Source organism: Zootermopsis nevadensis, unplaced genomic scaffold (assembly GCF_977971745.1).
Source record: "Zootermopsis nevadensis isolate Lab colony 2312 unplaced genomic scaffold, Znev_1.0 Znev_ptg000028l, whole genome shotgun sequence".
NCBI classification, from domain to species: Eukaryota; Metazoa; Arthropoda; class Insecta; order Blattodea; family Termopsidae; genus Zootermopsis; species Zootermopsis nevadensis.
The window spans coordinates 8,381,326-8,401,612 of record NW_028259160.1 but is presented as its reverse complement, the minus strand read 5'-3'; the positions used below and the strand labels follow the sequence as shown (position 1 = coordinate 8,401,612).

General features: G+C 37.2%; 3 protein-coding genes across 14 annotated transcripts in view; 2 read left to right on the top strand and 1 right to left on the bottom strand.

The window, feature by feature from the left end:
* The window catches only part of unc79 (UNC-79 domain-containing protein), a 59,696-nt gene extending 49,222 nt beyond the window's left edge, over nucleotides 1-10,474 (top strand). For 8 of the 10 annotated variants that reach the window (XM_022069167.2, XM_022069173.2, XM_022069166.2 and 5 more), the window contains 5 exons: nucleotides 1,116-1,291; nucleotides 1,509-1,770; nucleotides 3,232-3,372; nucleotides 4,531-4,653; nucleotides 5,159-8,536. In XM_022069167.2, the coding sequence (XP_021924859.1) occupies nucleotides 1,116-1,291; nucleotides 1,509-1,770; nucleotides 3,232-3,372; nucleotides 4,531-4,653; nucleotides 5,159-5,353 (897 nt within the window). In that variant the 3' untranslated portion in view covers nucleotides 5,354-8,536. Of the gene's footprint in view, nucleotides 1-1,115; nucleotides 1,292-1,508; nucleotides 1,771-3,231; nucleotides 3,373-4,504; nucleotides 4,654-5,158; nucleotides 8,537-8,990 lie in introns of those variants that run through there. The other 2 variants (XM_022069165.2, XR_015537446.1) reach the window with 2 other exon arrangements.
* On the bottom strand, nucleotides 9,867-12,667 carry mRpS10 (mitochondrial ribosomal protein S10). Of its 2 annotated transcripts, none has more exons than XM_022069129.1 (4): nucleotides 12,500-12,667; nucleotides 12,243-12,371; nucleotides 11,339-11,469; nucleotides 9,867-10,262 (listed from the first exon to the last, which is right to left on the bottom strand). In XM_022069129.1, the coding sequence occupies exons 1-4, from the start codon at nucleotides 12,512-12,514 to the stop codon at nucleotides 9,968-9,970; spliced, it is 570 nt and encodes a 189-aa protein (XP_021924821.1). In that variant the 5' UTR covers nucleotides 12,515-12,667; the 3' UTR covers nucleotides 9,867-9,967. The 2 variants fall into 2 exon arrangements, with proteins under 2 accessions (XP_021924821.1, XP_087213483.1); XM_087357357.1 differs by having other exon boundaries at nucleotides 12,518-12,667.
* Nucleotides 12,668-12,688: 21 nt separating this feature from the next.
* On the top strand, nucleotides 12,689-18,033 carry LOC110832281 (uncharacterized). 2 transcript variants are annotated; one of them, XM_087357356.1, is made up of 4 exons: nucleotides 12,689-12,774; nucleotides 14,959-15,529; nucleotides 16,023-16,122; nucleotides 16,564-18,033. In XM_087357356.1, the coding sequence occupies exons 2-3, from the start codon at nucleotides 14,967-14,969 to the stop codon at nucleotides 16,090-16,092; spliced, it is 633 nt and encodes a 210-aa protein (XP_087213482.1). In that variant the 5' UTR covers nucleotides 12,689-12,774; nucleotides 14,959-14,966; the 3' UTR covers nucleotides 16,093-16,122; nucleotides 16,564-18,033. The 2 variants fall into 2 exon arrangements, with proteins under 2 accessions (XP_087213482.1, XP_087213481.1); XM_087357355.1 differs by lacking the exon at nucleotides 12,689-12,774 and adding an exon at nucleotides 13,688-13,837.
* The last annotated feature ends 2,254 nt before the right edge of the window (nucleotides 18,034-20,287 follow it).

Below are 20,287 nucleotides of genomic sequence, written 5' to 3'. Positions count from 1 at the left end.
AGTGTGAGATCTGACCAAGTGGCACATTATCATATCCTTGGTGAGGGGCTTAATTTGTTACACAGGACTGGCTGGTCTTGAACTAAAGATAGTTCAGTTTTTAAGAATAATTGGAGGATGTAGCAAGTTTCAGTAAAAGATTGTTGTAGAATTAACAAGGGAGTAATTATCAGTTATTGGTTGTGTTTAAGTTATAGGATATAACGTAACATTTGTGCAAACTGTAACTCACTGGTTAGATTGCTACAGTCTTGTTGGGGGAGAGTGTTCAGTTCTATTGCAACTGGGGGACTCAGCAGATGTAAAATGCATTGAATGAAAATACTGCTGACAAGTCATTGGTTAGACAAACTGTGGACAAAAACATTTGGATGTAAGATAAATGGGCCTAAAACAGATTGAACAAACACTTGACTGGACAAAATAAATTGTAGACATAATTTCTGGGAATCCAGCTGAGAAATGGATCATACTAAGCTATTACATAGAACTTTAATAATATCACAGCTTCAATAATATGTGTTTCAATCCATAATGAGACAGTGTTTCTTTGTTTTAATATGAATAAACAAACAATTTAAAATCTTGAAGTGGAAGTTGAATCTTCAAATATTCTTGAAACTTAATAACATTTTTTTCCTTTGCCTTATTACATTTATTCTCTTTATTAAGCAGATTCTATCTTCCTGTCATAGAATACTGATGTTTTCACATTTTTCCATATTCTTGGATGTAACTTGCAAGGAGATTGATGAACTTATTCATTTCTACACCATTTAGTTTGAGTCATGTATGTTTTGATACAGTGTTCATAGCCACATGAATTTTTAATAGAAAAGTTCTTTCTGCAAAACACTTAAATAACCATGAAATCTAACTTCAGAAGCTCCTAGACTCAAACCTGTTCGTGTTTTTAAAAAAATCTAATCACAGCAACATATCTACTGTACTTCCTAATGCCTCTGTTAATTATTTTGTACCTTGTTTAATAAAAATGTGGGTAGAAAAATAAATTAAAATCTGCATTGGTTACTAGGATTATTTGTCAGTGACTACAAAAAGTGTGAATGTTTAGACTTGTTTCAGTTGGCTTACAAACCATTGTTCATTTGCAGAGCTATAGCAAAGGAATGACTGTTGGGCTGAATGAAGACACATTGGGTGGAGTATTAAAGAGTGGTATTGCCCAATATCTGGCTCTTGAGATAACACGAGGGAATAGTCGAGATAATCGTTCTGTGGCTCGTTACCTTCCATGGCTTTACAATGCTCCTTCAGTGCTTCAGCAAGGGTAAGTTATCAACATACTGTGGTACTGTGTTGGAATGCACAGTGAAGATACAGTCAGTATAAGTTAACCGAGGATAGTGTGATGTAATGATGTAAAAATGTTCAAGACATGCCACATCAAGTGTCACCTGGTATGTGTTTATTCTACATTTGTAACTTATAATTTCAAATTTATGTGATATTTCTCACTACAAAAAATTACATTAATTCCATTGCAGACCTCGTGAATTCATAGACTGTGTGGGCCATATCCGTCTTCTGTCATGGCTGCTTCTAGGCTCACTGACACACACTGCCTTGCATGGAGGTGCAAGTCATGCTACACACTCTACCTCACATTGTCATTGTCAGCCAGTCCCCCAAGAGGCATCTTGTCACATTGCAGATCACATCCAGGTTATCATGGTTGGCTTTGCTGAACTATCCAAGGCTTCTGTGCTCCACATGTCCTCTCTGTTTCATGCATTTATCCTCTGTCAGGTAAGGTTATATCTATATTATCACTGAAAAAAGCTAAACCTTTCAGTTCCTCTGTCAGGCTTAGTCTTACATTCAGCAAAAAAGGATAATGAATTCAGTGTGGTGATGTTACTTATATTCAAGTAAATGATTATCGAAAGGAATCCTCTGTCAAACTTACTGTAGCAATCATAAAATTTAATGCAAAAATGGACATGGAATTCTTAAGCTGGAAGTGAATTTGTTGTGCTAATGCATTTATTTGACCTTCCTAACCTCTGTATATCTTCATCATGATGAAGGTGTCCATTTTTGAAGTGGATGTATGTATTTAGTGAATTGTGTTATCCTCATGATAGGATTATTACTAGAAGAATAGAACCAACTTTCCTCTGAACCATGGTGGGAGCCTGACAATATTTAACGTTTGTCAGAAGTGAGTGAAGCTTTCAAAAAACTACACTGGATGAAGCTGATCTTAAACATAACATGTCTGGTACAGAAGTGCAAGTACATTATCCCAAAATCATTGGGTTACCCAGATTTTACTGTCCAAAAGTATAAAGGTTTTAAATGTTTCTGTCAGTATTGTCTGAGTAAAGATTTGACTCACCTGGAAGCTGAGTGTCTAGCATTCATGTATAGAGGCATTATAATATTTGATTGAGAAACTTTGACAGACTTTTAGTTCTATGCTAGTTTTTATATTAGGAGTATTATGTTCATTCTTAATGCCATCTGACATGGAATAATGGGCAGCAGTAGCTCAGGCAAACTTGTTTGTCAAAAAGGACAAGTAATTCACAGCAAAGAAAAATAAATTATTTGCAGTGTAGTGGTTTGTTATGACAGAGAAGCAAAATATATAGAATTATCTGTGTTGATTTGGAAGGAGAACATTTTAAAACATGGCAACTGGGTCACTGGCATGATTGAATATTGTACAGATTTGAAACATATTAAGAGGGGATGATATTTGTAAGACAGCATTTAGCAAGAGACAATGACTTCAAGGATGAGTAAATTCTCTACTCACACAGACTCTACAGTGTGTAACTGTGCTTTACTTTTCTAATATATCCACCACATTTTATTAATTACATTGTACGTATCTCCAAGGAATTTGACTAGAGGAGCTAATAGTTACCATTTTGACATTTGTATTTTGATGTTAAGATTCATTCTATTGTATTAATTTATGCATGAATTACATTTTTAATAGGCTATCAGATACAAGTAATACATATAGTATTATTTCAAGCCCTGCATATTTTTGGCATTTTACCATGTAATTAACATTTATCAGCCATGTGTCGCACCTTACGGACAGTCCAGCTAGCCACGCTTCATTCTAGCATATTGCTAAACTGTTAAACACATAGTTAAAGTCCAGCAGCAGTCATTGAAATATGGGGATTTAAATTCCCCATATCTATATGATAAAGGTAAATTGATTGTATATGTGTGTGTATATGCTTCTAGCTGTGGACAGTATACTTGGAGCAGGGTGCATCAAGCAACTTACCAAGCAGTGAAGCTCACTCAACCACAATGAGTATTCTCATTGACTTCTGGGGTAAAGTGACACCTAGTATTCTGCAACTTGTTTCTCACTCTAAAGTGGTGAGTATATTTTATACCTACAGTCTGAACTTTGCTGTAAAAGGAGATAAATACAGCATGTTCACTGATAAACTGTTACAGGAACATCATTTTCAGTAAAAAGTTGATTTTATTGTTTTATGGAGCAAAGTCATATCAGGATAATCTTGCAGTGCTTGGCAGTGAGTTATGCAGTTTCTGCCAGGAGCTGGGAAGTGACAGGTGACCTAGACTGAAATAGCAGTCTGGTACCAAAATATAGCTTTCAAAATTTTGAAGCCAGTTTGTCATTCATTTAAGCATTCTTCATAACAAAGTGAAAAGTACTTATTATGCTGTGTTGACTTGGCAGTCAAAATTAATGGCTAAAAGTATTTCATTATATGTTTAATGGCTCAAAAAGTTTTTTCAATTTAAATTTAAGTAGATAAACATATGTTGCAAGCTTCTTCTTCTGCTTTTTTCTCTTTGTTGGGGGGGGGGGGGAGTAATAAGCAACTTCAGGAGAAATAGCTGTCACATCCTGAAATTATTAACAAACTCTCTGGATCACACTAATGACAGTATGGTCTGTGTTATACTGGAAGTGTACTCTTAAAGTTTTATGTTAATTCATTATATTCACGGTTTTATCAGATTTTAGCTGGAAATACTCTCCACATATTGTAATGATAATTGTCATCTTCATGGATTGCGTAGAGTTCCCATTGCAGTTCATTATTATTTTGTGAATATTCTTTAGGACATCCTGTGCTTCCTTCTAGTGTATGGTTAGAAATTTGTGTAGGAAACTTTGTTTACTACATTATGTGGGTTTCTAAATGTAATCTGTTTGTTGTTATTTTATCATGCACTTTATGCTATATGTATAGCTCTTCCCTTTGATCTTCATTTCTTCTTCCACCTTATGATTTTGGTATTGTTGCTGATCTTAAAGTCTCATTTGTGTTGTCTATTTTCCCCAACTCCAACCCTATGCCCTTAACTCTTGCATGATGGATAACAATAAAGTGAGGAATTGTACAAGACAGTAAACTCAAGTGGGAACTTTATGTGTCCCAAAACTTCTAAGATAGCCCTGAAATTCTTCTAGAGATATGCCAAAAGTGAGGTATTATACTTCATGTTGTGGGTACATTCATCTGAATTTTAGGTAATGAGAATGTCACATCCTTTCAGTTGGCTGAGATGGTGAACCTTCATTTCTTGAGCCTATTGGAAGCAATGTTGGAATGTAACTCATCAGTCCTCAGTAAGCTGCTGCCTGTGTGGACTCCTGTATTGTTCTCATACCATGTACAGGTATGGAATGCTCCTTTTAATGGACTATATGACATCACTAATACAACCTGTTAGGTCATGTGCATGATATGTATGAGTATATGATATTTGACAAGATATTGTGACACCATGTGGTCTTGTAGGTGGTTCCAGATTTTTGGAGCAGAAAGTAGAGGCATTATGTTCCTCCAGATTGTTTGCACTCTCCTACCCACACAGCATCACAGCCCAAAGACCAGCATGATTTTCACTGCTGTTAGAACCTCAAGTCTCATGATTCTACTTCGCTCTGTGGGACATTTCATATATGCCATATATTCTTCCAGTAAACTGTATGAAGAGAAATTAATTACTTGTTCAGTGACTGAAAACTAGTAAATGGATATACCTTCTATGCTAATGTTCATGTAAAGGTTACCTAATAATGGAGCTCTCCCAGATTTTATTACGTCTGTAATCACATGTGGTCTACGTTACTTAATATTTACAAAGTGTTTTAACTAAATGGTACAAAAACTGCATGCAGCTTCCAGGGCACCTGCAGGTGAGGCTCCAGGCTTGTCGAAACTTCCCCCCAAGCACACCTCCCCCAATACCTCCTGACAATCAGCACCAAACTGCAAGTAATCCAGTGCTTCTTCGCTGGCTGCAGCGTCTACAGTTCAAGATGGGACAGATTGAACTTCAGTCTTCTGCTGCCACACAGTTCTACTCTGTGTAGTATCTAGTGTCTGTAAGTAGCAAGTTATAATAATGTTTATGAAAGAAATATTGTAATAAAGAAAAACCTGTTTTCATGATGAGACTAAATTTGAACTCCAGCACTGTACTTTTTAACAGTTATAGCCCAGCAAGTTCCTATTTATTGAACATACTTCTGAACAATACCAGAGTATTGGTGTTTATTTAACAAATAAGTTCTTAGAATTCATGAAAACACAACTGCTATTTGTATATTCATTTCAAGTGCAAAATATTTGTCACATAGGTTGAAACTGTACCCAGAGCACATGCTTCATACTAGAGTGTTTTACCTGAAGGATATTAAGGACACTCCTTCATGAAGTGCCAATCTTTATTCTAGAATCCTTGGGTATAGCTTGCTGACACAACATATGTTAGTAACTGTCTTAATTTTTTTGTGGAGCTATCTTGAACATGGAAGTTACTTCAGTGGAAATTATAACTTCTTAAGAAACTGATATTTTGGCACATTGTAATTATAGTTTTGCTTTACTTTACTTTAATCAAAACCTTTTCACACTGCAGTTTCTTAATTTCCTGACTTTTCCCTGTCTGTACATATATAGCCAAATGGAAGTAATGTATTCAGGATGACTGAGGCAGAGGCCTTACACTTAAACTTGATACTTGTGTGTGTATGATGTCTTGTGTACATCCAACTACAGTGAAACCTCTATCCATCGTTCCCGGAACTATCGTTTTCCCGGATGCATCGTCCGTTTTGTTCGGTCCCGAATACATCCCATATAAAATAATGTTACATTTTCCCGCTTCTATCGTTCCTCGAACTATCGTTTTATCGCATCGATCGTTCAAAAATCTTAGTCCTGGCCCACAATTTTCCCGCAATGATCGTTTCTGAGAATTTAAAATGCTGGGTTTAGAGATAAATTGATACCGAAAGACGCATAATGTTTTTGGAATACACAGTAGCGGTAACCTGTTATGTCGCCCAACCAGCACATTCTTTTGGAATGATGGTCAGCGGTGCAGGGGTGATAGTTGGAGAGAATGGCGGCGCGCATTGTCAGAAATTTTACGATTTTAATTAGGGTGCACTCATATTTCGTTCCAGCGATGCCAGATGGCATGTGCAGTGTGAATTTCTTCACAAATGCTTTTATTACAAGTACAAAGGAAAGGCTGGCGGCACTTTTCATTCTTCTGGTTCATCTCGTTTCCAGCGGTTCAGGGTCTTCTACAGCTACGTTTCGTTGAGTTCCGCAGTAATAGTATTTCCATTCTTCCTGTTATTGTCCGCAAAGGGGGTTGGAGCGGTGAGAAAGAGGAAGACGACGAATGCGAGCCCGAAGCTTTGCCGAGTTTTGCCGAAGCACTCGCTGCATTGGCGAAAGTGAAGTCGTTCTTTTATGCGCTTAATATTAGTGAACGTGGAAAGTGCTCTGTTTGGTCTAAAACGTAAAGTTTCAACAAACCAGTTGTCCATTAAAGACTTTTTTTGGTAAAAAGAAGTAACTTTGAAAGAGAAACATTGTTTTTTTTTAAATTTTTAATGCTTTCCCGCATCTATCGTTTTCCCGCATTCATCGTTTTTATTTCCCACCCCCGCCGAAAACGATGCATCGAGGTTTCACTGTATTGTTTGATGGTGGCCAATTATCAAACAATTCATCTTCCTAAATTCATGATTCTAGAAACTGAAGAGATGAGACAATTTCCAGACTTCTTTCACTCTGCAGAATATTCTGTACATTAGAGATATTCAGATTTTTGTTATCACAATATCCCAGGTTGAACCACACTTGCAACTGAGAAGTATGACACACTCTTGGGAGACACTGGTGTTAATATTCATGATTTAGAATTATGGGTGTTGCTTCTAGGTTGCAAAATGATTTAGATCAGGGGTTCTCACCCTTTATCCTTAGTGTACCATTAATTCTAATTTAACACATTAAATGTACCACGAACCAAATGCGTTCAGGGAAAACTTATTTATGTTAATATTATCTTTTGATTTTCTTACTTAGTTCGCGTACTACTCAGCATTGGCTCGCGTACCATAGGTTGAGAAACGCTGATCTAGATGATATTCACGTAGACACATATTGAGTGTCCAGTGTGAAGTATAGCAGGGTTTGCAACTTGTAGCCTGCAGGCCACATGTGGCCCATCACAATTTACAAATTAGCCAATACAAATGGATCAGACCATATTTTAAGGATGAATTTCATCTCTCCATCTATGCTACATGCCCAGCCCATTTCATCTGCCTTGATTTCATCACCCTAATATTTTTTGAAGAGTACAAATTATTTTGAAGCACAGCATCATTAATTTTTCACCAGTTTCCTGTTACTTCATCTCTCTTGGGTCAAAATACTCTTATAAGTACCTATTCTCAAACATACCCAGTTTGTTCTCTTAGGGTGAGAAGCTAAGGTTAATACCCATATAAAATGACAAATTTTATGCTTAAAGATGAGAGATTGGAAGACAAGAGGATTCAGAAGTTAATAATTGAAAGCATTTATCAAATTTGATATGATTTTAATTTCATCATAAGTGTAATTTTCATTTGTTACTGTTATTCCAAAATATTTGTTTTGCCACACTCTTTGAGAATTTATTACCTACAATTTGTCTTTATATTATGATTTTGCCCTGCATTCTTGTGACATAACATGTACAGTTGTTTTGTGTTTATTTATAGACCAGCTTTCTTATTAGCATAGAGATCAATGCCCATGATGTGATATACTCTAAATTGTACACATTTCTAGTCTTGTTCTCTGTGGTAGGCTATTTATGTTTCCACTCAATAAAATAACATCATCAGTACATATCATAATGTGATGAGTCCCTTTCACTTACAGTCCCTCCTGATTCTTTTTTTTTTTTAATGGCATATTCTGAAGTAGAATTGAAGACACAAATTTCATACAGAAAATCTGAAAACATTTATGTGCCATATCAAAACCCCAGCTTGTGATCAAGAAAGTTTAAGTGTTGTATTCAGGGCTTCAGCTCAAGGTGGCAATGCTGGCTAATCCTGTACAAATGGTCAGCAGTAGCAGCTTATAAATTTCACATTTTGCCACCGTATATGGAATTCTGGTGTCACAATTGTGTTAAGTCTGTGTATGTTGTGTATAATGTGTAAAGAACAGAAAGCAAATTAAAAGAATGTATAACTTTTGTTTCTGATCTTAACATTTCTCAATGGGTTGTTAAATATAAGCTTACTACAGGACTGTGGGTAAGTGGGTTTTGTTTCTTCCTTAATATTCCCTTATGCAACAGTTTGTGGCACAGTTGCTGGCTGTAAACCCCTGACTGTAATAAGAAATCCTCAAATAGGAACTGTAAATGTCCCTAATTCATTATAGCATGGACTTCTGAAGGATGGAGTGGCTTTCCTTCCTTATGCCTATCCACAGGTGTGCCAACACCTGTTTTAGGGAGTTAAAATATGAGGCGCGTCCACAAAGTAAGTTTCCCACTCGTCCCACAGCTAGCAAACCTTATATTGCGCGAAGCGACTGTGCGTACGTGATAGAGCAATGACGTAGCAGGCGCATGCACTAACGGCACTTCCCACGTTCTCACAGTAGCATCGTTGCAGCTGTTGAAGATGGAGGTTCTTATTCCAGCTCCCGCCGACTGTGAAGTGCGGTCAGTGATAACGCTAGGCCGCACACGGCTCGACGGACAGCAAGTCTCCTGCAGGAGTTCAGCTGGGAGGTGTTTAATCATTCACCCTACAGCCCGGACCTCGCTCCCAGTGATTTCCATCTTTTCCTACACCTCAAGAAATTCCTGTCCGGTCAGCGTCAGCGTTTTGAGAATGACAGAGAGGCGGAGATGGTTGTCACACAGTGGTTCCAATCCCAGGCGGCAGACTTCTACGACACAGGTATTCAAAAGTTGGTCCCACGGTATGACAAATGTCTCAATTCTGGTGGCGAATATGTTGAAAAATAGCTGGACACTTGCTGTATCTGTTGCAATAAATATTTCCATGAAATTGTGTTTTGTTTCTGTAAACGGCCCCAGGGAAACTTACTTTGTGGACGAGCCTCGTATCTACTTGGAACTTTATTCATGTTGATTTTCCTGTATTACTGTCTGATCAGGATCTGTTTGGAAGATTGTGTGGTGAAGTCGATGGCCAGTGGACCCTGCTGATTACTTGAGGCATAAATATTGATTCTTTCATGTGTGTGAGTGTGGTTTGGGCTTGAGGTTTGGTTTTTACTGTGGTTTTGGAGGCCAACTTTTCAGAGGTCCTTGCTGTCTCCATCATCCTACTTAGTATTTAACAGAACACACCTTTTCTATTTTTTGTTTGCATAGTTTTTAATAACAGAAAAATGTTAGATTTTAATTAATAAACATTTCAAAACTCAAGCACTGTATTATGCTTTAAATGTATCATCAAATATCAAGGCTTAAATACTGGTCCAGACTAATATTAAAACATTTACAATACTCAGAAGTCTTCTCACTATAGAATGGAAAGAGAGAAATCAAAAGAAACTCAAAACATATTTATTATACAGTTTTTATAAATTAACAAGCATAATAATTTCATTACATTCTGAAACCATTTGTTTCTTTTGTGTTCATTTCACAGGTTTCTTTCTTCCACAGTTGCTGGCAATTCTAATTGTTGAGGTTCACTATGGGTTTTAATGTGTGATGGAATGGCAGTTATCTCAACTTTTGTCACCTTCATAGCAACACCTTCTGGCAGGTTGCGCTGGATATATTCAAGGAAGGTGTTGGCTGTTGAGCCAGTCAGGCGCAGAAACTGCATGAAGCGAAAGTATGTACGTATTTCATACTGTACCCGGTGCTTCTTGTAGATATGAACAGACTTGAGCAGTGTGAGGCGCTCATGATTTGCTTTACGAGGTGTCCAGCTGGAACATAACATTGAGGGTTTAAGCTGACACTCATAAAAACAAATATAACTACTAATATTAGTTTCATGACACTCAACAGTCCTTTTATCCTCCATTAAAATATTCTGATGAAGTTTCATATTCAGAATTCAACTTAAATCTGAGCCAAAAACTGTATTTATACTATACTATACTATACAAACAATGAGCAATACATTTTCAGGAGTGTCTGTTTAAATATTCTGTGCCACCTAACCCTGAATGGTTCTAGGATCCATCCAGCCTCCTATCCAATAAGTACTGGGGGTAAATCTACAAGGATAAAGTTGCTAACCATTCACACTCAAATAAATACAGAAAGGTATGTCAGTGTAAGACATGAAACTAGCAGAACTTTAAGGAATGAGAAGAAGTATCTTGAAGATCATATAGGGAGTTGGAAACTAACATCAAAAATAAAAACATCAGAGGGCTGTATAGAGGCATAAATGAATTTAAAAAGGGGTACAAACCTAGGACATATTTTTCTGTTAACACATGGGTGAGTAAACAGATATTTATGCACACAAAGCAATACTCCCTCCATCACTTCAAGTCTTCAATCCAGTAAGACCAGAAAGTATATCCTGGCTACAGTTTAAAGGACCTTTCAAAGTGGTTTGTCCATGATCCATCACTCTGTGACAGGTGTATCATAATCATTGTATGTTTGTGTCGAGTAATTTTGAAATGTGGTAAATATCAAACATGTAGTGATTAGGAGTTTTGTTCTGTATTCAGGAAGTCCTGCTTCAAAGCTCAGTCTGGAGATTGATTATCCAGAGACTCTTGTGGTTTTCCTCAATCTCTCCCAGTAGGTATTAGGACAGTATCTTAAAACAAGCCATGATTCTATCATTTCAGATCTGCAATTCATCATTCTAAATCATAGTCTACTTTCCAATCAGATCTGTACAACCTGCACAGTTAAAGCACTTCTAACAAACAAAACAAGACATATATAAAAACATTTTGTCTTAAAATGGGATAATTGTTGTGAAAATAATGGTCACCATTTCTTGATGGGTAAGAACAATGACAATATGCACAACTACCATTCTCCTACTGTGATCCCCAATTCCATTGCAGCTGTTGTTGTAAACCAAGAATAACTCTTTAGTACAGCAGGATCATTTCCTCTAACCTCCACTTCCACCATTCGATACAATTTGTCTAGATCCTCATTCTGAAAGAAAAGATGAAATAATATTATATACATTTTCAGGTATTCTTATATCATCATTGCATTACATGCATTACATGACTTTTTACTATGTGTTTAAAAGTTCTAATAATAGAAACAGAAACCTTATAACACAGGATTGACAAAATTTATTTAACAGTATTGTAGAATAATGTCAGAATAAAAAAGGAATTAATCCCTAGAATGAATATACTAGTACATAGAAGAGTACAAGACAGCTTGGTAACAAAATTCTTTCAGTAACTTTTTGTTGAAGAAAATGTTTTAAACACAGAAATGTTATACAGTTAGTTCTTGCTTGCAGAATTTTATTAGAATCTGAGATTGACATGAAAATGTCTGAAAGAATGATCCAATTGTATGGAATTCCAAAATACTTAATGTTACTTCCCTTGGCCAATTTTAAATCAGTCCCAATAGAACAGATACAGAATGTCAGAAAACTGTAACCCATTATAAACTGTAACCCATTATATAGGTTATGCAGTGATGGAGCATGGGATGTTTCAGTAAATGTAAAGGAATGTGTGTGTGAAAGCAGAGGAATCTGTGGTGACATATTTCGCAATACTACATGCCAGAAGAGAGGAGAACTATGAAACTGTCTTTGTAACCAGTATGAACATGAAATGTAATAGCCATCCTTTAGAAATTACAAAACCAAAACTACTAAACTGGTGGAAACAAATTAGAATATACTGATCACTGTATCGTTACCATGTTTAGTAAGACGTAGAGGATTTCGATTTTCCTACCTGATCAGTTTGACTGGCCAAAGACATATGTCCTTTACAAACATACTGAGGTTTTAGTCCAGTTTCTGCATATTTTAATAAACTTGCAAGAGCTCGGCGATCGGTTTTACAAACCAATTTTGAAACGTCCTGCAAAGAAATACCAAAATCAGAATCAACATTACTTTTCTACCGGAAATTACAGTTGCGAAAATGGGCGCATAACATAACCTCAGAATCGGTACTAAAAAGCAATACGCAACTTAAGATCTACCTACTCGTAATATATTCATTACTTAGAACTAATAAAACGATTTCGGTTACTAGCACGAAAAGGAAATAAAATAAATAACTATTCTGTCTTCACTCTTAAGCGACCAAAGTTACATTCTTTTAAACATTTTCACATCATAATTTTTGCTTGCAATGTTGGTATTATCTGTATGCACGACCTTCGAATTTATCAACGGTACACGAACTTTCCTCGCCAAAAATTATTTCTTCGGTGTAAGTAGGTACGTAGGGGTTCACTTCAACAACCATATAATACAAGGTCAACAACATGAATTTTCCTCAGTATACAAGATTGTCTGTGAAATCGCAACAACTATTTGGTGGGTTATATTTTTTCATGCGTGTAAGTAATTATTGGCGCAGTCGCCAGTTTTTTCGTGAGTGTTACATATGTTGGGGTCCTTGACTAAAGACGATCACGGATCTTTGTCAACCCTAATAGGTAAATGAATGAATCCGTAATACAGTCTGTGCCCTTAAAGTTGCACTGAATAGTATATACATTTTGAGAAAACATGTTAATTGAAAAATATTTTATGCAGAAACTAAAGTCCATAATGAAATGAATATATCAATGAAAAAGAAAATTTGCAGCACACATCGTGTTTTTAAATCAGTATTATTCTCAAGTAATGTGCGACAGTTCAGTAGTATGTAGGGTTTGAAGTTTTCACGGCGGTGAGTCTGAAGCTGTCTTCTGAGTTGTTGCGTCGTATAATCTGGTAGAAGTTTACCGACGTCTCATCACTCTGATGAAGGCAGCAATGACCTCTGAAACATCAGAAAACTTCTACCAAACAACACGGCGCAACATCCCAGAAGACAGTCATCTTCAGTTTAGCAGAAGTAACAAAACGGAAATGTATAAAGTTATTTTATTTTTATACTTTCATGTATGATAAAAATCACCCTATTTAAAACTTGGTTGGCAATCCTGCATGTCTAGCTTTTTTTCTAAAATGACGTCCCATGATACTAATCAACTATTGGTTAATTAATTATAGTAATATTTTTCAAAAATATGCAATAAAGGAACAACTGCAATATTGTATGTTGTTCTCCAAAATTGAGTTGAGCAAAGTAGTGAAAAGTATCGAATATGTGTGGTAATTGACACAAATTAGTTTTCTAGCAACGTAATGTTTGGTGTGGAGGCTACAGTTTCCATGTTGTTCGTTCGTGTAAACCCCCAATTCATATCGATTTTCAAGCGCGCGTTGACGCATGTCCCTTTAGTTGTCTTCCTTGTGTCAGCAACGCGTGTTGGAGCCGGAGAAACTGCTTTTCAGCCTTATTTGTAATAGCTGGACGTCTGTTTAGAGGTAAACGAAACCTAGTAGAAGCGAAGGATTGATTTGCTTGTTTAAGATAGCGTACAGCGAGGATGTAACATGTATGTGGAGTATTTACTGAAAAATGTTGATTTCTTTATCCGCCATTTTAAGAGCGGCAAATGGTGCATAGATGAATGTAGAACTATTGGTTTTTAATTAAAGTTTCGGCCCCAAGGTATGAGACTAAATAGGAAGTCGGATTACGAGGAGAATGGGTGTATTACCTCATATCACGCAGGTACTTCTTTTTTGCATAAAATACGTGCGTGGGTATGATCTTGAAATTGTGATGCCTGGGCGGGGGCCGCTTTTGTTATAGCACAGGACATTTACCAATTTGTATTATTTTTTCGGGAGGTTGGGGTATTCCCAAGTATTAAACTTGAAATGGTTTCATGAACATTGAATTAAGTTTTGTAATCTGCTGCCAAGTTCCTCCAGATTTGATTAAATTTTATTGATGAAACTGTTTTAAATTTTAAGGGCCTCCCCACAATTTTTAATGCTCCATGAGAATCAGATCTTTTGTAACAGTGATGTAGCCATGTGGTTGTGTTCATGCTTGCTGGTGGAGGGCTTATTGTGATATGGTGTTGGGTCAATGAATGTGTGACCTGGTACAGGTTTTCTTTCAATTCTGTATTGGTCTTCTTTTACAAGGCAAGTGAAAAGGGTACAAATTGTCTTCAGCAGCTTCTTGGACACTAAGTGTTTGAACAGGCTGTTGTTGACATTAACTTGTAACCGGATGGACTGTAGTAGGTCCAGTTGATTTGTGGTTTGAACAGTGTCTTACACTGTTTATAGGGCAGCAGCCATAGGGGTTGTAGGACCATGGCTGAACCCTAGGTCAAAGGTATAGTGATTTTTACAACATCAAGACTGCTCAAAAGCAGACAAGAGTCTTAGTTCTTGAGTTCATTAGCAATATTATCCTCAATGAAATTTTGTTTTGCTAATTGAAAACTTTTTTTGTTGGTGCAGATACCCATTTCTCACTCACTTTCTCAGTAATTTCTTTAGGCACTTGATGTTAGGTTTTAAAACAATAGAGCTGATGAAATGTTGAATTTTGTGGAAGGAAAAGAATCTCTGCATTTTTATTTCAGATTGAGAAATGAGTTCAGGATATCAGTTAAGGGGGACTCGTGTATATGTAGGTGGTCTCAGTGATGGAATCAAGAAGGAAGACTTGGAGTCAGAATTTGAGAAATATGGGAAGTTGAACAGTGTATGGGTTGCATTCAATCCCCCTGGCTTTGCCTTCATAGAGTTTGCCAATGAAGATGAAGCAGAAACGGCCTGCGATAATTTGAATGGCTCTGATTTGTTAGGGTCTAAATTGAGAGTGGAGATTTCCCGAGGTCGGCGTGGTGGTGGGAGAAGCTTCCGGGGTAGCCGAGGTGGAGGAAGGGGTTTCTTTCCAAGAGGAGGTGGTAGGGGTGGTTACGGTGGTGATAGGGGAGGTTTCCGTGGGGGCCGCGGTGGAAGGGGGGGTCCCCGGGGTGGCAGGGGCCGCTATGGAGACGACTATGGCTCTGGGCGTGGAAGTTATGGAGGCGGCCGAGACTACGATCGCAATGGTGGCCGAGGTGACAGCTATGGAAACGATTACTACGGTGGTGGCAGAGATTCTGGGTCTTCAAGGTATCGCAGTCGATCGCCAGTGGGGCGTGGCAGGTATTTATCCAGTTAAACTCAACGTTAACACAACATATACGAATCTTCGCAAGAAAAAAGAACGCATTTGTCATGAGACAATTTGCAGTCCATATTAAACATGATAGTGCATACATATGGGTGAAAAGTACCCCCAGCATCGATTGCAAATAATTTCTCGTGCATTAGTGACTTGTCCTGTTACCTGCGATAAGCACCATTGAAGGCATGTAGGTGTTCCATCGGACTAGGCATACGTCTCATGGCATTTTTTCTTGTGGACTATTTTAATAACACGAAAGTAGTGTATTATGCAATGTATTAAATCAAAATGTGCCTCGTATAATTTTCCAAGATATTTAAAACAATTCAGTCCGATGTTGCAAAGTCGTCAGTTTATCAGCGATCAACAAACTGTGCTTCGATATATTTATGTAATTTATGTTACTGTGACTGACTATGTGTAGATGTCATTTTCGCCCCTTCCTACGAATACTACTGCAACTATTTACAGCTCCAGGGACTATGGAAGTTCTGAGGGTTCGTTTGGCTACAGTGCAAGTCGATCAGGTGATGCATACTAACGGGGCGTGATGCAACGAAAAAGGATGCAGGTACTACGAACCTTTTAATATATCTGCAGTGCAGTTCACTTTACTGCATACTCTCAACCTCACTTTCTGAAGAGGGATATAATATAATGACTTGTCTTCCATGTATTTCCCTCCAAATTTCCTCTACTCATATTGGTTATTGGGATGGGGGAAAACCAGAAGATCAGTGTAATCCATTGCAAACAATGTAGACATCATAGCATGACTTGCTCCATGTAACTGCTACACATTGCTATTACTACTGCAACAACCACCACCCCGAAATGGCTGCATGATGGAAATATAATTTTTCTACATAAAAGCCAAATGAGTTTATCATCATATTTCACATTGCTGAAATTATAATGCATGAAAAGCAGTAAAAGTATTCTCAGATCTTGTCGACCATTTATGCATACTTGCTGCTATGATAGACGTGTGTTTGTGTTCCAATGTTTACAGCCCCCTAACTTCACGACCACGAATTTGATCTACGAGAGAAAGAGGGGGAAAATGTTTCAACGATACGACGTTCATATGTGATCAATTTCTACGCATGAGTTGTCAAAGCTTCGAGATGTAAGCTACTGCCCACATGTCTTCGTGCTCACCTAAGTTTTAAAGGGCAAGTTCTATGAACAAGTAACATTATAAAGATGAAAAAACATGTTGATAATTTTCCGTTTTAAGTGAAAGTAATGTTCTATTTGTGAATCTTTGGCAAAGATGATGCCATACATGTTCAGTGGTATTTTTAGTTACTCTGCTTGTATTTTTCTCTTTGATATTAGAACATGAGGATCTTGCAATTAAAATGGATTAACACAGCTCTGCAAATTGTATTTAAATGTACAGTATGTAAAACCAAAACTAACGCCCAGTTGTTCAGCCACCACTCTGTGGGAACTCGTGAGCAAGATTTATTGTCCATTTTAGGAAGGGAGAGGTGCGGCATGGAAACTCACACTCTTTGAAGGCAAAGCACTATGACAACCCATACATTGCAACTTCAATTTTGAATGTACTTCGAATGGGGTGTAGAGGAATAGTTGATAAGGTTTGTGTTTTGGAGTAAGGCTTTTATCAACTACTACATTTCTCCTGGTGTTAACTCTTTCACAAGTGCTCTCCATTTCCATGAACCCATCTGCTATCATGGTGTGAAAATTGGATCCAGTTCCCCAAACTTTGCCATTATGTCAAACTAATGCTTTCTTTTTCAGCAGTTATTGGATTCCAGTGAAAATTATACTGCATTTTGTCTAAATGAGTGCTAAATTATGGCAATATCTTCTAAACGTTTGCTACTTTTTGAGTAATTTTTTAATTTGAAGTTTCAACTCTGATCTGGAATTGTATTGACTCAAAATTAGGTCATCCCTACACATAAGATAGTGCAAAAGCTTTATAATGCATGTGTGTGTGAAGGGTTTTCACGTGCTTGGATTAGCCCTTCAAAGGTAATTACTGGCATTTGGTTACGGGTGAAACTCAACTGTGTGAGCTGGCAGGTAGTTTATACTTGGTTTTACAGTTTTTCTACAGTGCTACCAAGATTGGAGAGATACAATTCTGTATGATACTGGCCATGTTAGAAAGTTGTTACATATGTGGATTTTGTGATTGGATGCTTTTGAAATTATTATTGTATCTTAAAGTGATGAATGGACGAATTTTTTTAAAACTTTTGTGATGGCTAGATTTGTAACCTTCTACTTCAATTCTGTGCAACATAAGGAGGGAGATGTAGGAAGGGTATAACTAAAATTACTACAAATGGTAAACTTATAGAACTCTCAGTATTACTGTTACTATTCTATGTAATTGAGCAATAGTTTTATCGGATGCTCATTAAATCTTTCAGCTCAAATTGTTCCTTTTTTTCTGCACTGGTGGATGTGAAGATGAGTGAATAAACAGTAATCTTTATGAGTCTTCATGTTTTTTTAAATCCTTGCCCTCAAGAGCCATTCCATCAGGATAATATTCTGTAATTTATCAGTTTTGTTACCCTTAACACATTACATCAGATGATGTGCGGTTTTGCTGCTGCTTTGCATGAGTCACTTGGCTGCAGCTCGTCACCTTTTTTGTTAATGTGCTGGTGAAGGTATTATATTTTTAATCATATGACATACCACTGTTAATGGCCTACATCCTTTTTTCACCCTTGGTACACTCTAATTTGTCAGATGTCAAATTTTCACTGGTGAAAAGGGGGGTTGTATGTAAAGTTTGTCAGGTTTTGCACTGGTCCCACAATTTAATCACAGTAACTGTTTTTATAACAATGTGTTTAGTCTTTACTAACTTTATATGTTGAGATTTTACATCTTTTAACATAAGTGGAAGAATATCTTGAGTATACTTGACTTATTGTGAGGTATGCTTGTTACAGGCTGAGGATGTTGGTTAGCTTGCATGATTTTGTACACCCTAAGAATGTTTTCCCCACTACAAACTCTAGTCCATGCCTCTTCATTTAAGGACAGTGAAAGAATGCCTTTCTAGGTCTGATGCTTCATGAACTTTCTTCCCTTTCCCCTTTTGGTGCCCTGCTGTTACCTGGAATTCTGTCATCACTTAACACTGACCAGTAAGACCAGTGGTGACCACATTCTGCATAGTGGTCATGTGGTTTGGTGCAGCATTAGGGGAAACTTGCAGGTCATATGACCCCAAGGGGTCTGGCAGCCAGAAAAAAAATTTGTTTAATTTTTTCATTTCAAAGTAATATTTTGCAAAGTATCACAGTTTTGGACCTAGAGCTGTAAAATTTCCAGAAACTTAGAATTTTAGGGAGAAGTACATTTAATTTTCAGCAATAAAAAGTTTCATGTAAGATTTGAGGTTTTCACAGCGGTGAGTATGAAGATTTCTGGGTTGTTGCTCTGTGTAGTATGGTAGATGTTTACCAACGTTTCAGAGGTCAAGCTGCCTCTGTCATCAGGGCGATTCTTAGTATGAAGCTTTCTGTCTTCTGGGTTGTTGCGCCATGTAGTCTGGTTGATGCTAACCAACGTTTTAGAGGTCGTACTGCCTCCATCATCAGGGCAATGATATTCATCGCCCTGATGACGGAGGCAGTATGACCTCTGAAATGTTGGTTAGCATCGACCAGACTACACAGCGCAACAACCCAGAAATCTTCAAGAATTGAAGGATTACTTCGGAGACAGTAAAAGTAATTTTCATGGTATCACCAGGACATGACATGCCTGGGTCATGGATAGTGGAGAAGGGCATCCAGATGTGCAGCGTAGTTGTGAGTATTGAGAAAGTGTTAGATTTAGTGGGAGTAAGGGTCATATGTGATTAATGGTACTAAACAAACGTCATGATACATTCCTGTATTTGGAAATGCTGATCATAGGGAATGGCTCTTCTTTTGTGTTTAAAGTGGCTGTAAGAGTAATTTGTTAGAGGTGGAATGTAGTATAATATTTAATACAAAGAGATGGTGTGATGATCTGAATGTATGTTCAAAAATGTGGTGACAAAGGACTGGTGTTTTGAGGAGCTAGAGCATGCATTTGATCAATTCTTTAACCATATGAACATCTTGATTTCATTGCAAAGGTGAGGGGTGTTGGTTGGGAATGAGTTTACAAAACTAGTAATGGAATTGTAGCAGTAAACTTTGTCACATCAAATTATCCATTTGTCCTGAGTATAGTGTTCCCACAGTACAAAATTTGTAAGTATGCTTGAATTATTTCTGATGGAAAGACAATTTGATCACATCTTAGTAGACAAGTACACTTGGGTGTCCAATCTTCAGAGACCAGTATTGGCTGCATGATGTAGAGAAGCTGTTGGTAAGTAACTATCAACAATTTTATATGCAGAAATTGTATGTCAAGACAGTATTAGATTGAAGTTTTAACAGGTTTGTAGCTTTGAAAACTTTGTTAGTATAAACATCAATAGGTCATGAGAAATTAATAGAATATAAAAATGTCAGAAAACATGAGTAGGTCATAGGACAACATCAATCACAGTTTGATTAAAGAATGCTCTGGGTGTAAGGCTCAATTTTCCCTTACAAAAAAAATTTTTTTTTTTGTACCTTACATCTAGGCTTGCATTTTGCATTTGATATGCAGCCAGTCCAGGGCAGGAATTAGCTGGAATTTATTGGTTTTCTCATCTTGCAACTCTTCATATACCCTCCTGAATTCATTAC

Coding starts and splice junctions, on each gene's coding strand:
- mRpS10 (XM_022069129.1), bottom strand. Junction 11,470..12,242: donor TGGCCAGTCAAACTGATCAG/GTAGGAAAATCG, acceptor CTTTTCTTTCAG/AATGAGGATCTAGACAAATT. Junction 10,263..11,338: donor GGGATCACAGTAGGAGAATG/GTAGTTGTGCAT, acceptor GTTATGTTCCAG/CTGGACACCTCGTAAAGCAA.
- LOC110832281 (XM_087357356.1), top strand. CDS start 14,967: ATGAGTTCAGGATATCAGTTAAGGGGGACTCGTGTATATGTAGGTGGT. Junction 15,530..16,022: donor TCGCCAGTGGGGCGTGGCAG/GTATTTATCCAG, acceptor AACTATTTACAG/CTCCAGGGACTATGGAAGTT.